The sequence below is a fragment of the Trachypithecus francoisi genome, unplaced genomic scaffold (genome assembly GCF_009764315.1).
Source record: "Trachypithecus francoisi isolate TF-2019V2 unplaced genomic scaffold, Tfra_2.0 Lachesis_group11, whole genome shotgun sequence".
Taxonomy (NCBI): Eukaryota; Metazoa; Chordata; class Mammalia; order Primates; family Cercopithecidae; genus Trachypithecus; species Trachypithecus francoisi.
The window spans coordinates 95665977-95689670 of record NW_022681456.1 but is presented as its reverse complement, the minus strand read 5'-3'; the positions used below and the strand labels follow the sequence as shown (position 1 = coordinate 95689670).

The following is a 23694-nucleotide window of genomic DNA, read 5'->3' as shown; positions in this document are numbered from 1 at the left end:
AAAATAAATATAAATACAAAATTTATACTAATCTTTTAGATAAGACTTGAAGACTCAAAGAAATTTCCAGTTTGAGAGTACATTACACATTTCTCTCACTGTAGTTAGGGGAGCTGTGCTGGAAAGGCTTGAGACTATGCTATTTTGAGCCTACTCTGTACTTTATACCTCATTAAGTATTAATGAGGGAAAAAAAACTCACAGGTGCAGACATAAATTTTTAAACACATTGTATCAAATGTAATGCACCTAAGCATTTCATTGTGGTCTCTGAAAGGCAAATTGCAGACTAAATTATTATAAAGGCAGTTTAAATACATATATACATATATATGCAGTCAGGTATTGATGCCTAGGTTACTGTACTTAACAATTATCCAACCCAATAATTAATTTTCAGGGTGGTGATAAAGGCTTTCTGTTTATTTGTTCTGGGTTTTGTTTTTGTTCTTGTCCTATAAGCTCCAATGTGTATACTATGTTTTGTGGCATAAATTGCTAATGGTACTCCAAAATCCATTCTCTCTTTTTTCCTTATTAAGAAAATCTTTGCCTGGACACCCTGCACATTCTAAGCTTCCTTGCAGCTAGATGTGGTCATGTGGCCAACTTCTGGTTAATGGCAACAGTAGAGTCCTTAAATGGAAAGGATGGGCCTCCTCTTTTTTTCTTCTTTTCTCACTGGCTGGAATGTAGAACAGTCGGGCTGCACTATTCTGGATCATGTGAATGGGAGTAATACCTGAGGGATGGTGAATCAATAAGACAGAAAGATCACAGGATACCAACACAATGGTACTTATCAGTTCTGGGCTGCTTATAGTCTGGTTGTAATGTGGAAGAAATGTAAACTTTTCTATTAAGCCCTTGTAATGTTGGATCTTTGTTAGAATAGCTCAACCCATGTCCTAACAGAATTTGACAACCAGAAGTAGTTGCCACCCTAATGGAACCTATGTAATATGTGACACTGACTAGGAAGTTGAATGGCAGCTGCTGACAAAACAAACAGTAAGATGAAAAGCTACTGACTCTTTCTAAGCCACACTAAAACATTTAGTATGGATTGGCTTCTTCTTGCTGCTCTCAACAAAGCCCTTCAAGAGAAATAAACTCAGCCTAAATAAAGCAGTCTCAGGCAGATGTGGAAGTGAATTCAGCTCTACTGAGGAAAGTCCACACCACATACAGCTTGAAACCTAAGTTGACTTTACCGTGGGGCTTTATAGGGTTTAAAAGTCAGGTGTTTCTATATTCCTTACTAACACAGTTAAAACAGGAGGTTCAGAAGACACAGACTAAACTGATATAATCCTGGGACCCTAACAGTTTCTAGCCAGACAATGGCAGCCTGCCCAGAAATCAAAATGGTAAAGGTATTACCTTCTCACCTAAGCATGGAGGTAACTGTCATTGATTAAGACATTGGGGAATTTGCAGAACACAAAGTCCAACAGTTTAAATCCAGAATTTTTAGTTGGGAAAAAAAAAAAAAACTATGTTTGGCTGTGGTTACTTGCATTTGGAGTTTGGCTGTGGTTACTTGCATTTGGAGTTAATCTGCACAAACAGGCAGACAACTCAATGAGTTTTTGAAAGTGTGCAGTAGTTACACACACGCGCACACATACACAAGCTTGGACTATAAAAGCCTACGACTGTTCAACTCAAAGACAACCTCTCAGGCCCCCTTAACAGGTACCAGCAGGAAGTCAGCTTTGAAAGCTATCTAACCCCAAGAAAACAGTACACTTTCCAATGCCCATTTTAAATTTGGCCATGGAGAACAACAGACAATAAAGAACCTCCCAAAGGGCATAACCAGAACCATGGAGAACAAGTGATTTTCTCCTCCACAAAGACAGTGGGGAAAGCTTGCCAGGAGGCTAACAAAGACCTTTTTCTAATGCCAGGATAAAAATCATCATGATTCCCACATACAGGATTTGACAGTTGCTAAGTAACTGCTAGGTTTCCTATCTTCCCCTTTTCCAAATGAAGAGTCTTATCTTGCTTCTCCTCTATTGCTATTTTTTGGATGTGTTACTTCACCCCTACTTATACAATGGACACAGTATCCGTTGTACATTGGATCCTTACGTGGGCCATTAGTAGATGGCAAACAAATTTTTTCTCAGATTGGATGTTCCAACCACAAGAATCCACATCAGAACTTGGGGAGAGAGCTGACTTCCCACCTCCCAAGTACAATAAATTATGAGATGGATGAAATGTGGTGAGGGAGTAGAGATGCTCCATGGATGGAAAAGAGAGTGCACATGGCAGTAACTGCTAGATGTCTCCCAAATGCATGTTCTTTTTCCTCCACAGTAATAGGAGTCTTAGCTAGGTATAAGGTACCCTCTTTTGCTATAGGTGGTAACATGTGTGATATGAGTGAGTTCTGACTAAAACGCTGCAAGAAAAGTGATGTGTGCTACTTCCAGGTCAGTTCTTTTGAAGAAAAGGGCATGTCCTCTACTAGAATTTGCATGTTTGTCCCCCACAAACTTCTGGTTGAAGTTTGATCCCCAATGTTGGACGTGAGGTTTAATAGGAGGTGTTTGTGTCATGGAGGTGGATCCCTTATCAATAGATTAATACCTTCCATGGTGGAGACCGGAGGCAGTGTGAGTGAGTTCTCCATTTGTTCCTGTAAGAGCTGATTGTCAAAAAGAGCCTGGAATCTCCTCCCTTCTTGCTTCCTCTCTCACCATGTAATCTCTGCATAACGCTGCTCGCCTTCACCTTCCATCATAAGTGGAAGCAGTCTGAAGCCCTCACCAGAAGCAAATGCTTCTTATAGCGTGCAGAACCATAACCAAATAAATCTATTTTCTTCATACATTACTCATCTGCAGGGTTTTTTTATAGCAACAGGAATGGACTAAGACATTCTCCCTGTTCCTCTTCCTGCTAGGCTGTGAACATGGCAGTCTCCATCCACACATATTATATCAATATCCTAGGGAGAGCAAAGCCACAAATAGAAGGAGCCTTAGTCCCCAACACTGCAGATTCCTTACTAGCCCTGGACTACAATAATAATTTCTATCTTATTTACACATCTGTTGTTTTGGATCTCAGAGCAGCTAAGCCTATATTCTAACCTACATATGCTTATAAAACTATGACAAGAAACTTTTTAATTTGTTGTAAAAATATATCTCTAGAATGGCTTTAAAATTCTATTCCAGGCTGGGCGCGGTGGCTCAAGCCTGTAATCCCAGCACTTTGGGAGGCCGAGACGGGCGGATCACGAGGTCAAGAGATCAAGACCATCCTGACTAACATGGTGAAACCTTGTCTCTACTAAAAAATACAAAAAACTAGCCAGGCAAGATGGCAGGCGCCTGTAGTCCCAGCTACTCTGGAGGCTGAGGCAGGAGAATGGCGTAAACCCGGGAAGCAGAGCTTGCAGTGAGCTGAGATTTGGCCACTGCACTCCAGCCTGGGCGACAGAGCGAGACTCCGTCTCAAAAAAAAAAAAAAAAAATCCTATTCCAACTAAACTTTTGGTTAATTTAGATTGTGACTCACTACGCAAAAATCAGTGTTTTGCAAAACTATTTACTGCCAGATACAGTGCTAAATTACCACTTATTTTTAAAAATAGGAAACCTCTAAACATACTGAAATCTCACTGAAATGAAATGCATTCTTTAACAGAAATTTGTAAACACAGGTAAAAATGCCTTGAATTCTAAAACCTGGGAATTGTTTAACCAATTTTAATGTAGCACTTCTTAATATGTAAATTTTGTATTAGTACATATGTTTTAGAGTTTGTTAGAACTGAGACTTTTCATCAGTTAATTTTCCACTATTAAAAAAAAAACCTTTAAATTTAAATACCTGTCATATAGAGTAACATTTATTCAATACGAGTATTTGGTTACTTAACGTTTATTCAATAAAATATATATATATATATATATATATGCTGATGTCTCCTGAAAGCCTAAGAACAAAGAAAAACAGTTAATAAAATAATATTGTATATGTCCTTGATGTTTCACAATTCACATATGCTTTTTATGTATCTCTAATATACAAACATTTGCTTTGTCCATTTAAGAGTTTGAAATCAATAAAAGGCAATATGGAATCATCCATAACACAAATTTATTCAAAGGAGCAACATGTGGTATAAACTGATAAATAATGTGCACCATGATGAACTTGCTAGATGCCCTAGATGGCAATTAAAATTAAATTGATGGCAAATTAACTTGCTAGATGCCCTAGATGGCAAATTAAAAGTTTAATTGCTAGATGGCAATTAAAATATAGGCTCCTATGCATCTATTTTCAATGGAGTCTGCTTGCCACTACCACCAGTCCATAATACCCCAAAACCAAATCACATTTGTGAGCAATTTAAACCACAAAAGAACTTACGAAGATAAGACACATTTACCATAATCAGATATCTCTTCCATTAAGCTCCAAGGCATGCCAAGATTTGGGGACCCACTGAGAGAATGACCACCTTCTCCTAGGAGCAGAACAATAGATTCCTATCCATTACTCTTTTGGAGTGCAGGGCATTTTCTTTCTGAGGTGTCTATTATTATGAAGATAGATATCTTTTAAAATGTTAATTTGCAGTAATTTCAATAATTTAATTCAGGTTCCATTAATGACTACATATTTTGAAGATTTTTATATGGTGTCAACCCAACAGCCTATCCCTCTACTCCAGATCTGCTGGGATGTCAAGCAATGTGGAATGTGAGATGTTCACATCTTCCTCTTCTCCCCATACTACCCCACACACTATATACCTTCCAATCATTCTGTACATTTGTCTGTCTCCCACACACACTTTCAACCAAATTGTGTTTTAGGGACACTACTTGCATCTTTGATTGATCTTTGTATCTCTTCTCCCATATACTTAATCTCCTATATATAGCACTATGCTTCCCATATGGCAGGTTCTTAGGAAAATGAGAGAAGTAAGACTACGGAAACTATTCAAAATGGCAACAACAACAACAAAACACCTAGGTTTTTTCTCACTTGTGCAATCCACACACTGTAAAACCTTTACAAAGTATGAGTATTCAGATCATTCCCATTATATTTTCATGGAAGTGAATGATTTAAATAAGAATTGTTAATGGAAGGAGAAAATTCTGGTTTAAAAAGACAATAGCACTCAATTTATGCTAATAAGAGGTGAATGATTCAAGTTTATGAGGAAAAGTAGAGACAAACAGAATTACTGGATGTTAGATTTTGTTTCCTTGAAGGTAGTCTTTATTTAGGAGACTAAAGTTTATTCAGAAAGAAAAAAAAATTAAAAACACTGAAAACCTAAGATCTAAACTTTGCTCCACCACAACATTGTGGGATAAACTTCATTTATGTTATATCGAACTATATTAAAAAAGTATTATATATAAAGTCATATATACACTGTAATGTATAACCTAAAAAAGATATTAAACAAAAACTACTTGACTGATTGCCTAAAAGAAGGAAATACATATATATATTTGTCAGAACTGAAAGATGATTAATAGCACTGTTGGAAAAAAACAACAATATATGTCATTCAACAAGTGCCTACCATATATGGCACTGCCATCTGCCATATATGGCAGTCATTTTACATGCATTATTTTTACTCTGTACAATAATCCAAAGTAGGTATTAATTTTATAAGTTTACATGTGACAAAAGTAAAATATGGACAATTAAGTGCCAGAGAGAGCCAGAATTCAAGCCAATGCATGTCTTATTCCAAACCCTGTGAGTATTCTCTAGGTCACACTTCCTGCCTAGCCACAGCCCTCACAATAGTGGTAACAGTATGATTATTTTACTTGAGTAATTATGATAAAAATACTTGAGTGTAATTATTATACTGAAGTCAGGATAGAAGGAGCCATAGCGAGAGTCTCAGCGTAACACACGCTGATTCCATCACTGAAACACAACATAAATATGGAAGGAGAGTATCCTATGCTGTGCAAATCTATTTGGTTCTTGGGCTTAGACAGAGTTTCAATAACAAGCTCAAAATGCAAGAAATTCCAAATCTATTTGGTTCTTAATTTTTAGGTAGCAAATAGCAAGTTTGGATACTGAAGGATTCAATAAAAAAAAATTTTTTTTCACTTCCTGAGTTCAGATAGCTAAAGTTCAGTTGACAAATGATACTATCTATCTAAATGGGTTTTATAGTGTGCTTCCTATGCATACTGCACTAAATTTAGTTGTGTATACAGAGGAGGCTTAAGACATTTGGTTCATAGCTGGGTGTGGTGGCTCACGGCTATAATCCCAGCACTTTGGGAGGCCGAGATGGAAGAATCGCCTCAGCCCAGGAGTTTGATACCAACCTGGGCAACATACGGAGACCCTGCCTCAAATATAAAAAATAAAAATAAAAAACAAGAATTTGGTTCCAAAGAGTTATAATCTACTCGGAGAAACAAGTCTATCACACTTATGTATATGTAATCACATATATTAAATCTACAATAGTGTATGAAGTAAAAGCCAAATCAAATGCTAAAAACTGCAGTTTTTTTTTTTCTTTGAGATGGAGTCATGCTCTGTCACCCAGGCTGGGGTGCAGTGACACAATCTCAGCTCACTGCAACCTCTGCCTCCCGGGTTCAAGCAATTTTCCACCCCAGCCTCCTGAGTAGTTGGGATTACAGGTACCTGCCATTACGCCCAGCTAATTTTTTGCAATTTTAGTTTGGCCAGGCTGGTCTTGAACTTCTGACCTCGTGATCCACCCACCTTAGCCTCCCAAAGTGCTGGGATTACAGGCGTGAGCCACTGCGCCCAGCCTTAAACTGCAAATTTTTTAAAAGAAGAGATTGATAAAGATGGAAATAATCACAAAAGCACAAGTCAGGGGATAAGACACAGTAAATGTGGAAGGAAAAATCAGCAGGACCTGGGGATTAAAAGGATATTTCCAGCGAAGAGGGAGCATCATTAGTTAGAGCTAATTAACAGAGCTTAGAAAAAGTGCTGCCTGGCTTTTCATGAATGAGTGACAAAAAGAGTGTGACATGAAGAATGAAAGAAAGAGTGACAAGAAGATTGTGATATAAATATATGTCTGGCTCTTCATGCTGCCTGCAGCCACAGCATGCCTCAAGCATCATTCTCCCAACCCTTGTTTGTATAACTACCAGCCAGTCCTCGCAGGCTGCAATGATGTGTGTGGTGCTTTTTGCTGCACATAAGGGAGATTACTCTGTTTGCTCAGCATTTCCTAGAAGGAGGTTTCACAAGAACATTTTCATTTATAATCCAGTGGTCATTCCTTTGTTTCTTTGTGGCAAACCCAGCCCTTGCATACCTTTTGTCAACCACTTATGTTTGCCAGAAAGTGAAATAAATGGCAGTGAAATAAATGGGAAGGCCAAAGTGAAGTGCAAGCAAGTTAGATAAACTTCTTCAGTTCAGGACAAGGAGGTAGTTGGTGTTCTTGTAGGCTGAGAGTATTTGCAGCACTGTGCACTCATATGTTCAAAGGCTGAGATAATTCAGCACCATGTGTTACACTGGCTGTCACTGGTAAGACAATAAAATAAAATTCAGATTGTGGGAAAATATGTATGATAAATGAGCCATACTAGATGTTTGCATAAAACAAGGATCAACATTTTAAAAGAAATTTTAAAAGAAAAAGACAATTAAAAAAATTTATTGTCTCTTTAAAAGAAAAAGACAATAAAATAGAAAATAAAATAAATACATAAAATAAAATAAAAAGACAATAAAATAAAATTCACATTGTGGGAAAATATACACTATAAATGAGCCATACTAGATGTTTACATAAAACAAGGACCAACATTTTAAAAGAAAACATTTCTGAAATAAATAGCATTCTAAGGAAATTGCTGTGTAGGGAACCCAGTTTTTGGTCTTCTGTAGATCCTTCAGCCCCACCTGCATCACCTCCTAACCTTGTCAGCTGTCTCAGCCTCGCCTGGAGAGAGGGCTGAGCTCCTGGCACTGCACAAGACCTGCAGTAGTATGGCATCAGACCTGGTCTGACTAGACTCACAAAAACCCTTGCACTTCCCACCATTCTAGACACAAATGAAGGGCTGCTCCATGGGGTTGCAGGATCTGGCTTCCCAGTAGCTTCTGGAATGAGTAGCAGAACCCAGCAGGGCAGGAGGCAAATGCTAACCACGGAAGACAAGAGACAGGAAGAAGGCACAGATAAATTATTTCCCTTTCCTCCCTCCAATGGACTAATCCAAATGAATGTTTCCATATGGGTTGTCCAGAGACACCCCTGGTGACTTGGCTGTGTTCGCAGCTCCATTATATGTCACCTTGTATTTGTCATTCCGTCTTCTCTGCCTTGCTTCATTTTTCCCTCACTTCTGTTACACTGTTATTTCCCCACTTGATAGAGCATAAGCTTCTAGGCACTGTTGTCTAGGAAACCCAGCCTAAGATAGGCAATAATAAACTAACTGAGGCAATTTTCTAATGCTTTCCCAAAAGTATAATTTTTTTTTTTTTTTTTTTTTTTTTTTTTTTTTTTGAGACGGAGTCTCGCTCTGCGCCCAGGCTGGAGTGCAGTGGCCAGATCTCAGCTCACTGCAAGCTCCGCCTCCCTAGGTTCACGCCATTCTCCTGCCTCGGCCTCCCAAGTAGCTGGGACTACAGGCGCCCGCCACCTCGCCCGGCTAGTTTTTTTGTATTTTTTCAGTAGAGACGGGGTTTCACCGTGTTAGCCAGGATGGTCTCGACCTCCTGACCTCGTGATCCGCCCGTCTCGGCCTCCCAAAGTGCTGGGATTACAGGCTTGAGCCACCGCGCCGGGCCAAGAATAAATTTTTAACTATTTCTTTGCTTGCAGTGGAGTGAGGAGAAAGGGAGCTAACACAGGTTGGACATTTACAATGTGCCTGGCACTGAGGGTAATAACATTACATGAAATAACATGAAAATCACAATTGGGTTTTCTTCTTTTTTTTTTTTTTTTTTTTGCATGCCCATTTATTCAACATGATTAGGTAACTGTATCATATATATGCACCATACAGGAATATCAAGTTTTTAAAAACACAGAACACTGAGTATTAAAAAGGTATTGTGGCCTTAATTAAATCCTTGATTCAGAAAGCACTTCAGTAACTTTCAGTGCTTTAAAGTCATTAACATTATCACTGTACAGTAATGAAGAAAAAATTTGTACCATGTGCAATTTCCAGTATTTATGCAAGAAAACCTTATTTTAGGTATTTTCATTTCTATACAATTAAAATAAAATAAGTATTAGTATGACTTTTACAAATATCGTTCATTTTAATAAAGTTGGTACAGACAATGTCCATTTAAAACCCATATCCCAGGCCAAAAAGTACAAATAAAATCAAAAAGAGCAGTGTTCTGTTGTATTCATTTCTGCATGTATAGCTTTATTAATTGCTAATGAAAATTAGAACTTTTCTGGGATCTTCTGACAAGATTTTTAAAAAATCTTAAAATGACTTTTCTTCAGTGAAGCCATCTTTGCAGTTAGTCATTACTCTCACCTTATCTGTTATCTTGACTTCAACCTGATATTCCTCTTCTTTTGGTCCAGACCCTCAAATTTTAAAAGTAGCTTCAAGTTAAGGAAAGGTCATTTTTCCACAGTTCAGTTATCTGAAAAACTTCCATCTCCCACTGAAAGTCACAGTAGTGACAGGAGTGAAGGAGTGACAGGAGTGAAGCAATCACATGCTAGAACATGCTACAACAGGAGTGAAGCAATCACATGCTAGAACATCAGGGCCAACTGGAAAGTCATTATGAACACTTACATTGGTTGATCTTATTTATCACCACAAGCCTGAAAATGCAATGTCCTGAAAAAGGTGGCCTCTTTGTGCACACATAATTTTTGAAAAGGAGAGGGTAATATGAAGGGGACTGAGGCTTGATCACCAAAAATCAGCACAATGAAAACAAACAATAATGAACAATGAGCACTAGAATTCAAATTACCAGATGTTTCAAAGAGATGGGGTGCCAGTTTTCAATTCCGTTTTGAACACCACATTACAAAAGAACTATTTTTAAAAATAAAAAAGGATTGAGGGAAAAGAAAAAAAATAAAAAGAATATGTAAACTGTTGAATGACCCCCCATTTGTTCCTGATATACTTCAATCACATCTTCTTCCTCCATTCCCAGTTCTTTTGGAGTATGATTATCAGCAATTCTCTGACCCTCAAAGAGAAACCTGAGTGAATTCATTGGAACACCCTGTCTTTGACAGTATGATTCTTTGAGTTTCTTGAGATGTGTTGTCATTTTCACTTTGAAGTGAATCTCACTGCTATCCTGTCCAATGACTTTGAGTTTAATACATTCACCTTCCTTCTTATCCCCCAAGTCCTCAGTTGAAGGTTTTGCCTCCTGGTCAGACATGATGATGGTGGCTTCACATTGGGCGTCTCCGCACAGCAGCAGCAGCAGCCTCGAGTAGGCAGAACCTCACTCTGGGGTTTACAAATCTGTCTCCCTTCCCCACAGCCACAATTGGGTTTTCATGTAATTTCATGTACTGTCATTTAACCCTCACAAGAAACCATCCAATTTTGTTGATGAAGAACAAGGAAATATAAATAGAAGTAGGTAGGTTTTTAACTTTTATAACACTGAGCTCAACATAGCAATACAAGCATTGCAGCTTAGATTAAGTGTTGTAGTCAGCCAGACCAGGTCAGGCATATTCCAGAACTCAAGTATCTATACTACTAAACCAATCTGCAGGAAATCCATTAGTCCTCCTCATTTTGAATGCTTGGTTTCATCTCTTTTTCATTCCTCTATTCAGATGCTAATCAAAGCTCTGCAGCAGCCAGGCAGCACTTTTTCTAAGCCAATTCTTCTCCAAGTTTTGCAGAGTATGCAATACATAGGTCACCTTCACATCAAATGCTGCAGTCTTTGTCTATTTACCGTTTTGAAGCAGAAAACCTGTTGAATTTCACCTAATTTAAACTTCATTTTCATTAACCAAATCTTTAAAGAAACTGCATGTGGCTCTATCCAAGCAATCTTTCTTACTGCTTTCGGCAAACTTATTTATAACTAATTAGACATAAATAAAACATTGGCTTGCATTTTTGTCAATTTTGCTGTAGATTTACAGAATAATCACAAACACTGATATAGCACATGCTATGTACCAGCCACTGATTTACATAGTTTACATTAGTTCCAATCTCAAGACTTGAAAAGATCTTAAAGATATTGGAATACAACCCCAGGGACTGCTTATATCCCCTCCATGATAATGTCACAAGAATATATTTCACTGAGTAGAAGAGCTTCCGCACTGGAGTCAGAAAACCCAGATCTACCACTTTTTGTCAGGTGATTATGTAATATTAGCACGGCAATTTCAGATGTCATTGCCTTTGATTCTCACAGTGACTTTATATATAGTTACAGTTCTGAAATCTTCATTTCCATCCCAATCTCTTTTCTAAAGAAGGGATGTGGGGGAGTTCCTGAAACCCCCATATATATCGAAGGACAACTAAACTGTCTTTACGCATCTCTGCTCTTCCCACACCAATCCCTAGCTCCATTAATGAGAAATGCCAGTCTTCCTAGCCTTCTCTCTTACCTATCTCACATGTAATCCATTATGAAGATCTCATTATATCTGTGTAAAATCTCTCAAACCATCCCAACTATTAGCTCAGTTCAAAGCCATATCTCACCTGGACAATAGCAACAGTCTTCTCACTGTTCTCGCTACCTCCACTCAGCCCATTTCCCTGTCCACTACCATACATATATTTTAAACTGTTTTCCATAAACCTGCTACAGCAACCTTTCAAAAACATCAAATTTAGTAAAAATTCTAATTTTCTATTTAAATCTCCTAGTAGCTCCCCATTATTTTTAAAGCTAGGTTGACTCATTTCTGCCCTCAAACACTTCAGGCTCTTTCTCTTTCCATTGCTCTAGAACTGTTCTATCCTCTGCCTGAAATGCCCATCCTTATCCCGCTCATCTCACCCACCCGCTTCTTCACAGCATTACTTCTGTTAGGAGGCCAATCCTGATCTCCTAAGGTTAAGGCTTCTTCTACCACGTATCCACACCACCATGTTTCCATAGCATTTTCATTAATCTGTCTAGCTGTGTATTTTCTGTTATGCAACCACAACCTATGTCCTCAGTTATAAAAATCCCCCACTTTCAGCCGGGCGCAGTGGCTGACGCCTGTAATCCCAGCACTTTGGGATGCTAAGGCAGGCGAGTCACCTGAGGTCAGGAGTTGGAGACCAGCTTGCCCAACATGGGGAAACCCCATCTCTTCTAAAAATATAAAAAATTAGGTAGGCATGGTTGCGGGCACCTGTAGACCCAGCTACTCAGGAGGCTGAGGCAGGAGAATCGCTTGAACCCAGGAGGTGGAGGTTGCAGTGAGCCAAGATGGCACCACTGAACTCCAGTCTGGGTGACAAGGGCGAGGCTCCATCTCAAAAAATAAAAAAAGGGAGAAAAATCACCCACTTTCTTCTTCTTCCTTCCCTCCGCCTCACCTCTTCATTCCTTCCCTCTCTAAACACCCTACTCAAGCAATACATGCTTATCTAATTAGGCTCTTAAAAAATTCCAGAGGCTAATCTTGAAACAAACCAGGCACAGGACCCCTGTGGAATCCTCCCGCTTAGCTGGGTCACAAACAATTAGTCCGTCACCATCGGGACAAAGTCAACCTGACCTCCGGACCAGTGATTACTTAAGATAGCCATCAGAACAAGGCACAGAGACCCTCCCACTCTGTACCACACCCACATATATCCCATACCAAGTTGACCTTTAAAAACCCTATGGTAAATTTTAAAATGTAAAATTGTACTTAAATGTTTTTTGGTTTGCTCTCTGATTAAAACCTGCTTTTTTTCTCAACCCTCACCTCTTGTGTTTGGTTTTTAAGCAGTGAGCAATCAAATCTGGGTTAGGTTACACCATGAGATCCCTAAGGTCCCCAAGGATTTCCGTCTTTTATCTTCAGCACAAAGCAACAGTCAAAACTTAATAAATGTGGAAGTAAATGAATGAACAATTCAACAATTGATCTTACTAAATGAAACGTTATATTTTTACATCCCTAAGCAGGAAGCATACTGTTTTCCTCAAATAATGAATTAAAATGGTTAAGAAATAGAGTAATTATATGGGTACACACATATATACTTGTGCACTAAATTATTATATAATAGAAATTGAGGGGGCCTGAAAAATACTTACTATAACTCCCTCATTTTATAGAGAAGAAAAGTCAAGCCAGGAGAGACGAAGTAATTTGCCCAAGTTCCCAAAACTGGAGAAGACATATGTAATGTCTTTGCGTAGACAGAGAAATACGTAAATATCTGCAGCATTATTCAAAAATAACCAAAAACTAGGCATAATGCAAATATTTATCAATTGGTGAATGAATAAAGTGCAGTATAACCATACAATCCAATACTGCTCTGCAATAAAAAGAAATTAACTACTGACATATGCAACAGTATGAATAAACCTCAAAAACATGATGCTAAGTGAAACACACCACACTCAAAAGACTAAATAGTGTATGATTTTATTTATTTAAAAAATTTCTAGAAAAGACAAAATTACATAGATAGAAAACAGGATCCATAGTTGCCTGAGACTGACTATTAGTAAATACAACAGAACTTCTTGAGAAGTGTTTTAAAACTGGATTGTGATAATGGTCACACAACTGCATCAATGTACTAAATTACTGAACTATATATATACTTGCATTGGGTGAATTTTATGGTCTATAAATTATACCCCAACAAAACTGCTAAAATACTTGTTGTGGTTCTTTATAACGCATAGCATAATGTTTGTGTTCAATACTTTCTTTTTTACTTCAAGAACCATAATTGATGGGAAATCATACTAAATTATCATTTTAAATTATAATGTCTACAGCAGTGTTTTTCAAAATATAGTGAAACACATATCAGAATAATACTGAGAGCTAGGTAAAACTACACTCCCACTTCCACCTTCATTCTTAGCCCCCATTGAAACCAACCCCCATACTGCTGATTCACCTTAATCAACTTAATTTTTTCCACAATACTTTTCACCTTCTAATATATTATGTAATTAACTTATTTAATATGTGATTGCCCTTTTCCCAGTAGTGACTCCCAAGGCTACAAGACAGTAGTACTGATATATTCCTATGACCCAGAACAGTTCCTGGCATATACTGTAGGTACTCAAGCATTTGCTGAATGAGTGAAATTCATGTTTCTGAGCCTCACTGAAGGAAGCCAAACAGACTGTTGGAGTAGTAGGGCCCTGGGATCGACATCGTCACCAATTCCCCCAAATAATAACACTAACATTTGGATCCACTGTCCTACAAAGAGTCTTCACACGTGGCCATAGCAACTTGAGTGGTGGCAAAAATAATCTAATGACAGGCACTATCCAAAAACATGTAAATAGCTGAATGCAGAGCTTACAGACTTAACACAATGGTAGATAAGTAAGAAACAAATTCCTCAGATTTTGAGTAAGACTCACAAAGTTCTGCCTCAACCACAGCCACCCACACAAATATGACACAATATTCTTAGCCAGACTTTTAAATTGTATCCCCAGGGGCTCTTCTATAACCACAAGTAAAACTGACATCTAAAAATGATTGTTCTAACTGTAATTCTGTCTGCAAACTCAAAGCAATTGACACATTCTTATTATCTATGGTACAACAATGTTGTATACACTACGGTAAATATGCACTTGAGTGTTCTAGGAAATTTACACTCTACATTTTAAAAACCATCATAGGGAAAAAGGTCATTGAATCTTGGTTTCAAGTGGCCATCTTTAGTACTGAATGATAGTTCATGAGGAAGTTCTTTTACATGAACTCATGCACAAAGATATAAACACAAAAAACAGGCTGGGCATGGTGGTTCATGCCTGTAATCCCAGCACTTTGGGAGGCTGAGGCAAGAGGATCACTTGAGCTCAGGAGTTTGAGACCAGCCTGGGCAACACAGCAAGATCTCTTCTCTACTAAAAATTTTAAAAATTAAACAGGCATAGTGGCATGTGCCTGTAGTCCCAGCTACTCAGGAGGCTGAGGCAGGAGAATTGTTTTAGGCTGGGAGATCAAAAAGGAGATTAATAGAAGGTACTTGAAAAGCCCAAGTGAGAGGATGACAGAAATAATCCCTGGAGTAAGAGGGTTACAGAAAGAGAGGGAACCACAACTTCAAAGGCCCTATAATGTGAATTTGGTTTTGAAAATATGTAATTCTGCTATAGAAGACAAATAAGCATACAGTTTCAAGACCTAGGTAACGCTTTTAAGATGTGTTAGCATAGAAAAGTAATCAGTAAATAAGTAGCTTGTGAGACAGGCAGAATTCATAAGATGCATTGAGTATAAAGGGAAATTCAGGCAGCCCTCTATATCCCCAGGTTCCACATCTGTGGATTCAACCAACCAAGGATCAAAAATAAAAAAATTAAAAATAACACAATAACAAAAACAATGAAAATACAAATTTTAAAAATACAGTATAATGTCTGAGAGTGGTAACTCATGCCTGTACTCCGCATTATTTGGAAGGCTGAGGCAGGAGAATCACTTGAGCACAACAGTTAAAGACCAGCCTAGGTGACATATAGAAGCCCCATCTCTACAAAAAAATACAAAGTGGACATGGTGGCATGCACCTGTAGTCCCAGTTACTGTGAAGGCTAAGGCTGGAGCATCACTTGAATCAAGGATGTCGAGGTTATACTTAGCCAAGATTACAGCAGGATTCCATCAAAAGAAAACATAGTATAACAATTATTTACATAGCATTTATATTGTAGTTTCTATTATAAGTAACCTAGAGATGATTTAAAGTATATGTGAGGATGTGTGAGTATATATGCAAATATTATGCCATTTTATGTAAGGGACTTGAGCATCCACAGATTTAGGTACCCACAGGGGGCAAGGAGGTGGGGCTGGAACCAATTCCCCAGGGATACCTTGGGACATTTGTAGTTAATTAGTCTAGTATCTATCCCTACAGAGAGACAGAATGGAAGGACCAAGAGAAATCTACATTGATGAGGCACTACATATGCAAAAAGCACCTAATATTCATGAAGTTGTAAATATAATAAGGCATCTGATGCATTTAACATTCATAATACATTACATAAACATGAGACATATGAGGCACTCTGTATGCATGAGGTCTTAATTTGGTTATTCACATCTTCTCTCCCCAAGTAACAAATAAAACCCAAAGCTGCTCAGCAGGTTAACTGGCAAGCTACAGCTGAGGCCAGGCATACTTGCCCCTGTGTCTCATTGATAGGCCCCTAGGCATCTTCCACCTGATTGGGCCTCTCACTCACTTCAATTCTGATCCTCTCTGCTGATAACTGGCCCTGCTGAAAAGATGGATTTCACACTTCTGACAACCAGAGGCAGAAAGCATTTATTTACTAGAAGTTGAAGGAATTAAAATATATATTTATGTGACTCCACCCCAATTACTTTATTTTACATCTTACTGAAATTAAAGGGAAAGAAGGGGGATAAATTGTCATCATTTATCATTTATATATTTATTCCATTTACCACTTGTACCTCATGTATATAACATTGACACAAAGCTCTTTGCTAATAAGTGAAAACACTAATACAGAAATAAAGCCGAGAGAATGCTACACAAAAAGTTCTTCCTGGTTTTAGTGAAAATCCTAGTCCCAAGACTTTAAAGCTATTTTCCACTGTTTACAATTTTCTTTACTTATGGCTGAAAGTTATTAACGTTCAGCTTCTACTTTAGGTGATGGGAAGGAGAGCTGAGAGTCCAAGATCTTTTAAATACCAGAAAGGGAGAGTTTCTTTTTTTCCTTCAACTTTTACGTTCCAGGGTACATGTGCAGGATGTGCTGGATTATTACAAGGTAAACATGTGCCATGGTGGTTTGCTGCACAGATCAACCCATCACCTAAGTATTTAGCCCAGCATTCATTAGCTATTCTTCCTGATGTTCTCCCTCCCCTCACCCCAACCCCCGACAGGGCCCAGTGTGTGTTGTTTCCCTCCATGTATCCATCTGTTCTCGTCATTCAACTCTCACTTACAAGTGAGAATATACGGTGTTTAGTTTTCTGTTCCTGCATTACTTTGCTGAGGATAACGGCTTCCAGCTTAATGATAAAGAAAATGTGGTACACATACACCATAGAATACTATGCAGCCATTCAAAGAAAGGGAAGGGTCTTTAACTGCTGCTACTTTCTTGCTAATTCCAGCAATGTGCTGATAGAGTTAAGAACTATCACTAGGTCCAGAAATAGAGAAAGGCTGATTTAGGCTACAGTTCTAGAATGTGACTATCTTATTTCTAACCAAAACAAAAGAGAGACATGTACTGCCAAGATGTGTCGTTCTCATAATGCATCAGAAATCAGGACAAAAAAAACCTAAAGCAGAAAATGACCAATTATACCAAAGGAAAAAACCATCTTCTGCTCAGGTTTTACAAAGGTTCCTGGAGACAAGTGATTTTTATATAATTATACTCATGGAAGCCAAACTAGAAGATTAATTTAATCCAAGAGAATAAATATTGATTGAGATCCACTCATTGAAAAACCCCATGCTTGACACTTATAAGACACAAATGTAAATAAGCTAAGAGTTTACCCTCACAGAGTCTGCATTTCAGAGAATACAGACATGTTCCTTTAAAAATGCAAGATAAAATAAGTACCACAAAAGAGAATCGTAAGTGCTCTAGGAACCAAAAGGAAATGAGGTAAAGGCCAGAGAGTATATAGTAAGCAAGGAAAAACTGACATTCACAAGGAATAGTAACAGTAGAAAGCTTCAGTTTTCAAAAGAGCTAAAAGATTAGAGAAGGATACAGGAAAAAGAAATTGTTTCCAGGTCAAAAGCAACAAAAATAATGAATGGGAAAATGGAGCAGTAAGGAAACAAAATTCTCAAAGTAAATTCTTTACTCAATTGTCTTGTCTTTTAAAAAGACAATATTTGGGGGAAAAACAAAAAAGCATTTCTAGGCTGAAAGATGCTTTAGATGAAATTTTAGTATGCCAAAGATTAAAGAGTGTTCACAATAAAATATTATCAACAGTAAAGGCCAAATTCCCACGATTCTACAGATATTCACTGAGGCAAAATCACAGTGTGGCCAGAAAGAACTTGAAAGTGCATGGGAGGAATGCTTGGGTAAGCACCAAAAACTGAATCAAAACCAGTGCCCAGAACATCTACTGAAGGCATGTCTTCATGAGAAGTGTTTAGTGTTGCCTCCTCTTAAATTCTTCTCCAATCTTTTCAAGAAAAAGTATTTTGCTAGACATTTGCCTTTTAGAAACGGGATTTCAGGATTGGTAATGAATGCACTTAACAACTATATGTAATATTTTTTAAAAAGGAGAACTGTAGAAATACATGAAAACCACAGCTTATCCAAAACTTCTTTTGAACCACTGATTCAATATAATTCCTTACCGAAGTAGTTACAAGTTGCAAGTATGCAGAGAAATAGACTAAATTACACTGCATTCATGCATTCTTCCTACTCCTACCAGACAGAAAAATTAAATATACTGATAAAAACAAAATCAAACAAAACTAGTGGCCTATCAAAACTGCATATTTGGACATTCTGGGTAATTGGCAAAGGGATAATCTGGCTCTAAGATAAAAAGGGTGATTGTGCCTCTTAGGAGATTTTATACAATTAGGAAGAGACACCAAAAAATTTATATTACATAAAAGGATATCTTCTAAACAGATAACAGAATAGTGAAAATCTTTCTGAACCACCACCACAACTTGGATAGAACAGGAGTTGGATCAATGTACTTCTAGAAAGAAAGGCAAGGAGAAAGCCATAACAGTAGTTCAAAAGTTTGTTAGGTTTAGAAACATTTTTTTAGATATCCTCTACAGGGTTCTAAAGTATTTCTACAATAAATAGTACACTAGGCTTGGTGGCTCATGCCTGTAATTCCAGCTACTCAGGAGGTCGAGGTGGGAGGATTGCTTGAGGACAGGAGTATGAGACCAGCCTAGGCAACACAGCAAGACACTTGTATTATACATACCTATACAAATAAATAAATAATTTTTAAATAATAAAATAAGAGGAGCCCCTTTCTCCTCTACTTAGAACTTAATTTTACCCAGTAACATACATTATATCAAACTTGTCCAACCTGCAGCCTGTAGGCCACGTGCAGCCCAGGATGCCTTTGCATGTGGCCCAACACAAATTCATAAACTTTCTTAAAATATTATTAATTTTTTTGGCATTTTTTTTTTAGCTCATCAACTATCATTACTGTTAGTGTATTTTATGTGTGGCCCAAGACAATTCTTCTTCTTCCAATGTGACCCAGGGAAGCCAAAGGCTAGACACCCTTGCATTATATTCACTGAAAAACAAAAAAATTACCTGTAAATACCTAAAAACTGTAAAATATGTCATAACACATTGCAAGAGAAGAAATTACTATCATCATACGATTGTTGTGCTGGTTCATGAAGCAGTATTTGGCATCTGCTTGTGAGAACTGGCACTACATGTACTCATGATTCAAGAATGTGTGTCATCCCCACTTAAAAGTCAAGAGCTCAATAATGAACCTTTCCCACTTTGAGACAAAAAAACACATCAAAAACCTTTAAACACCCCTTGACAAAAAAACCTAAAGGTCATTCATTTAACCATTTGTTCATTCATCAAACCCTTGGATACCTGAGGGCTCTATGCAAAACACTAGGCTAGGCAATGAGAATACCAAGATATACAATACACAGTACATGCCCTTATGGAACTCACAGTCTACAGTTTGTAAGACAAAGCATGTTTACTGCCTAAAACTGCCAACATCTAATCAGCATACTAAGTTTTTAATTAGAAAAAGTTTAATCATTTCTGATGATACATGTGTATATACATGTGAGTGTGATACATATACACATAGATATTTAAATGTACGCACATGCTTTTTCAGTGCTTCAATTTTAGATAACTTAATATGGGTTGATATGGAAAGAGCATGGGTCTAGGAGTCAAGACTTATGTTCTAGAGAATCTCAGCTGTTTATTAGCTACATGACCTAGGGCAGGTTACTTAACTTTCATTAGCCTGTTTCTCAGTACATGAAATGAAAGTAATAATACCTGTTTTACCTACCTTACAGGCTTTTTACGAAGATAAAATGGCGATAGATGTAATAGTGACTATTAAACTATAGAACTCTACACAAATATGTTATTATAATCTAAAACACGAGAACTCATTATTTTAACTTTCAAAGCTATTAAAATAGCTAGAGTACTCTCATGTAAGTTTTTAAGTGAAACAATCCCAGCTCAGTAGCAAAGACTTACTCCTTGAAGACTTAATGAAAATTAAGTTAATGTTGAAATTAATGTTGAGTTAACATGAATGAGAACTGAATTAATGTTAATGAACTGCTACCTGTCAAAAGTTTCTCAGAGGACCAAATGCATCTTAATCATCTGGGAGCTTGTTAATCACATAGACTGGTAATTCTGAATTTCTAGTGGGTTTAGGAATCCGGATATTTGTCAAGTACCCAGGAGATTCTTTTTTATTTTTAGTCATTCATTTTATAGACAGGGTCCCACTATGTTGCCCAGGCTAGAGTGCAGGGGCTATCCACAGACACAATCATGCTACTTTACTACTTCCAAGTGCACTACTGCCTCCCGGACTCAAGCGATGGTCCTGACTCAGCCTCCCAAGTAGCTGAGGTAAGAGGCGTGCATCGCAATGCCTAGCTCCAGGAGATTCTCAGACACACTAAAATGTAGGAGCCACTGACATATGGTGAAAGACTACCTTTTCCAACTGACCTTATTAACAAATAAGACGAGAAAATAATGGTAACTTTATTAGAAATAAAAATAATGTGGAATAATTACTGCATTTTCTAGCTCCTCTAAAAATATTTTTTAATAAGAAAGGGTAACATATTTAGGGTATTCATTTCACTACTGTAAATAGTGCTTAAGATAATCTGAGTTGTTACTCTTTTTCATAACTAAAAAACACATCCACAAGCAGTTGAGAAATACAAAGTAAGAATTTGGGGCCATTAAATATAAAAATCCTCCTTTCCCTTGAGATAACACTATTTTTTTTTTAATTGTTATAATTTTTATTAATCTGAATTTCTCCAATTACTAGTGAGTTTGAATATCTTATATTTCCTTTTCTATTAATTGCTTATTCTTTTTTTTTTTTTTTTTATACTTTAAGTTCTAGGGTACATGTGCATAACGTTTATATCATGTATAACTCCCCAATGCAATCCCTCCCTCCTCCCCCCTCCCCCTGATAGGCCCCAGTGTGTGATGTTCCCCTTCCCGAGTCCAAGTGATCTCATATACACCATGGAATACTATGCAGCCATAAAAAAGGATGAGTTTGCGTCCTTTGTAGGGACATGGATGCAGCTGGAAACCATCATTCTTAGCAAACTATCACAAGAAGAGAAAACCAAACACCGCATGTTCTCACTCATAGGTGAGATAACACTATTTAGCATAAATGCCATCTACTTGCAATGCAGTACTACCATCCTGTTTCATTATATAGGTAGCAATGTAAAAACACATAATCATAATCAATGCAAATATGCTTTCTACAAGTTAATAGTAAATGAGACTCCTAACATGTTCCAAAACAGAATTTTATATACATACTATATCAAGAAAATAATGGAATTTTAAGAGTTCTTTGTCCTGGCAAATTAAATATAAAATTAGTGATATCTTCATACTATTTCAGCAGTATCAATATTATTCTAAATAGTATATATTCCTTGCTGAACTAATACAAATTTCAAATGCACAATGTTAAACAAATTCTGTCTATGGAAAGTAAATTTTCCTAAGGCTTTTTTTTTTCAAACTAAAAAATATATAGTAGATAGCCATTAAAGGGTATAACGGAGAATTTAAAGCTATTCATGTGGTAAAAATATATTTGAAGGCCAGGCACTGTGGCTCATGCCTGTAATCCTAGCACTTCAGGAGGCTGAGGCAGATGGATCACCTGAGGTCAGGAGATTGAGAACAGCCTGGCCAACATGGTGAAACCCGGTCTCTACTAAAAATACAAAAATTAGCTGGGCGTGGTGGCAGGCGCCTGTAATCCCAGCTACTTGGGAGGCTGAGGCAGGAGAATTGCTTGGACCTGGGAGGCAGAGGTAGCAGTCAGCCAAGATCGTGCCATTACACTCCAGCCTGGGCGACAAGAGCAAAACTCATTAAAAAAAAAGAAAAGAGATCATTTATTTTTTAAATTTAATATTAAATGTTATTTTTAAAGTAAGAGATTAACTAGAAAAATAAATGCAACTTATTTCTCAAAAATGTATATTTGCCAAAATAATTGCAACATTTAAAAAAGTATTTGTAAGAAAAATTTTGTTTATGTAAAGCAAATTTAGGGTCTTATGTAAAATTGTTGGCATCTTACAGTAAAACTACAGTGCAGAAAATATTTAACTAGTAAAAGTCAAAGCACTGTTAAAAAGCTTCACATAGTTCTTTAAATATCCCTTACATTAACATTTAAGAAACAAAAACCTACGCACACTTTTCCTTGCAGCTGCTTTTAAAAAGTGTATGTAAAGTTCCAAAACAAACTGCTAAAAAAAGCCCTACATTATTGTTGTAGATTTCTTACTAACAAACATTTCTCTGTTTGAAACAGAAGACTGCCTGTTCACTAAAATGACTAAAAACACGAAGTTGGTCATTCTTAACTAGGCTCTAAGAAAAAAAAAATATGCAATAAGAAAAATAATAAAGTCACTCAGTAGTGGACAAAATAGTAACAGGACAGTTACAAACCCATCGTTATATGTGTGACTAACATTTTATTTTGTGTAGAAGAAAATTTCCCTTTTAGCTCATATGTAAAGCATGTCTTTGCAGATTTCCTTCCTTGCCACCCTTCATGTTCAAGACAAATAAAACTTAGAACATTCAAAACACATCTGTAAATTTCAACCAAAATTTGAAGTAACAGAACAGAGCCTGAAAAAAAAAAACAAAAAAAGTATTACTCTATTATCTAACAGCATACCACTTCCTCCAAAAAAGCCAAACACACACAAAATAATACTTTTAAGTTTTAACAAATTTTCAAGCAATATATTTGATATATTATGTACAAGTGAAAACATCTCAAGGTCATTACAGTGTGATTATACCTCCTTTGTGGATAACTGTAACATTGTATTATCTTCAGACAGAAAGGGACACATCAGTGTCTCTATCCACCCAATGCCACAGGAAGCAGAATCAACGGATAGGCAATTCAAACGCTCTAAATAAAAGAAAGCACAGTATTGGAACCAGGGAGTTGCTAAATGATTATTCTTTTGGTATCTGCACATACTTTAATGTCCAATCAATGCTTACCTCCCACTAAAGCCCTCCATGTCACCCAAAACATTCAATCCCTCCTCTGAAGGGACAAAGCCTGTGTTCTAGGTCATTTGGCATTTATCATTTGCATATTTATGTATCCTTTTCCCTGTGTATCATTTAACTTGGCAGGTATACTTTAAGCTTTTCAAGGGAAAGAACTGTTTTCTTCCTTTCTTG

General features: G+C 37.2%; 2 protein-coding genes across 13 annotated transcripts in view; both read right to left on the bottom strand.

Moving 5' to 3' along the window:
- Nucleotides 1-23694, bottom strand: part of KIF21A (kinesin family member 21A) — a 164869-nt gene that overhangs the window by 104021 nt on the left and 37154 nt on the right. The gene's annotated exons all lie outside the window — the stretch shown is intronic.
- Nucleotides 9395-10422, bottom strand: LOC117090294 (small ubiquitin-related modifier 1-like). The gene has a single exon (XM_033222443.1). It carries the CDS (start codon nucleotides 10414-10416, stop codon nucleotides 10045-10047), a length of 372 nt encoding a protein of 123 aa, XP_033078334.1. The 5' UTR covers nucleotides 10417-10422; the 3' UTR covers nucleotides 9395-10044.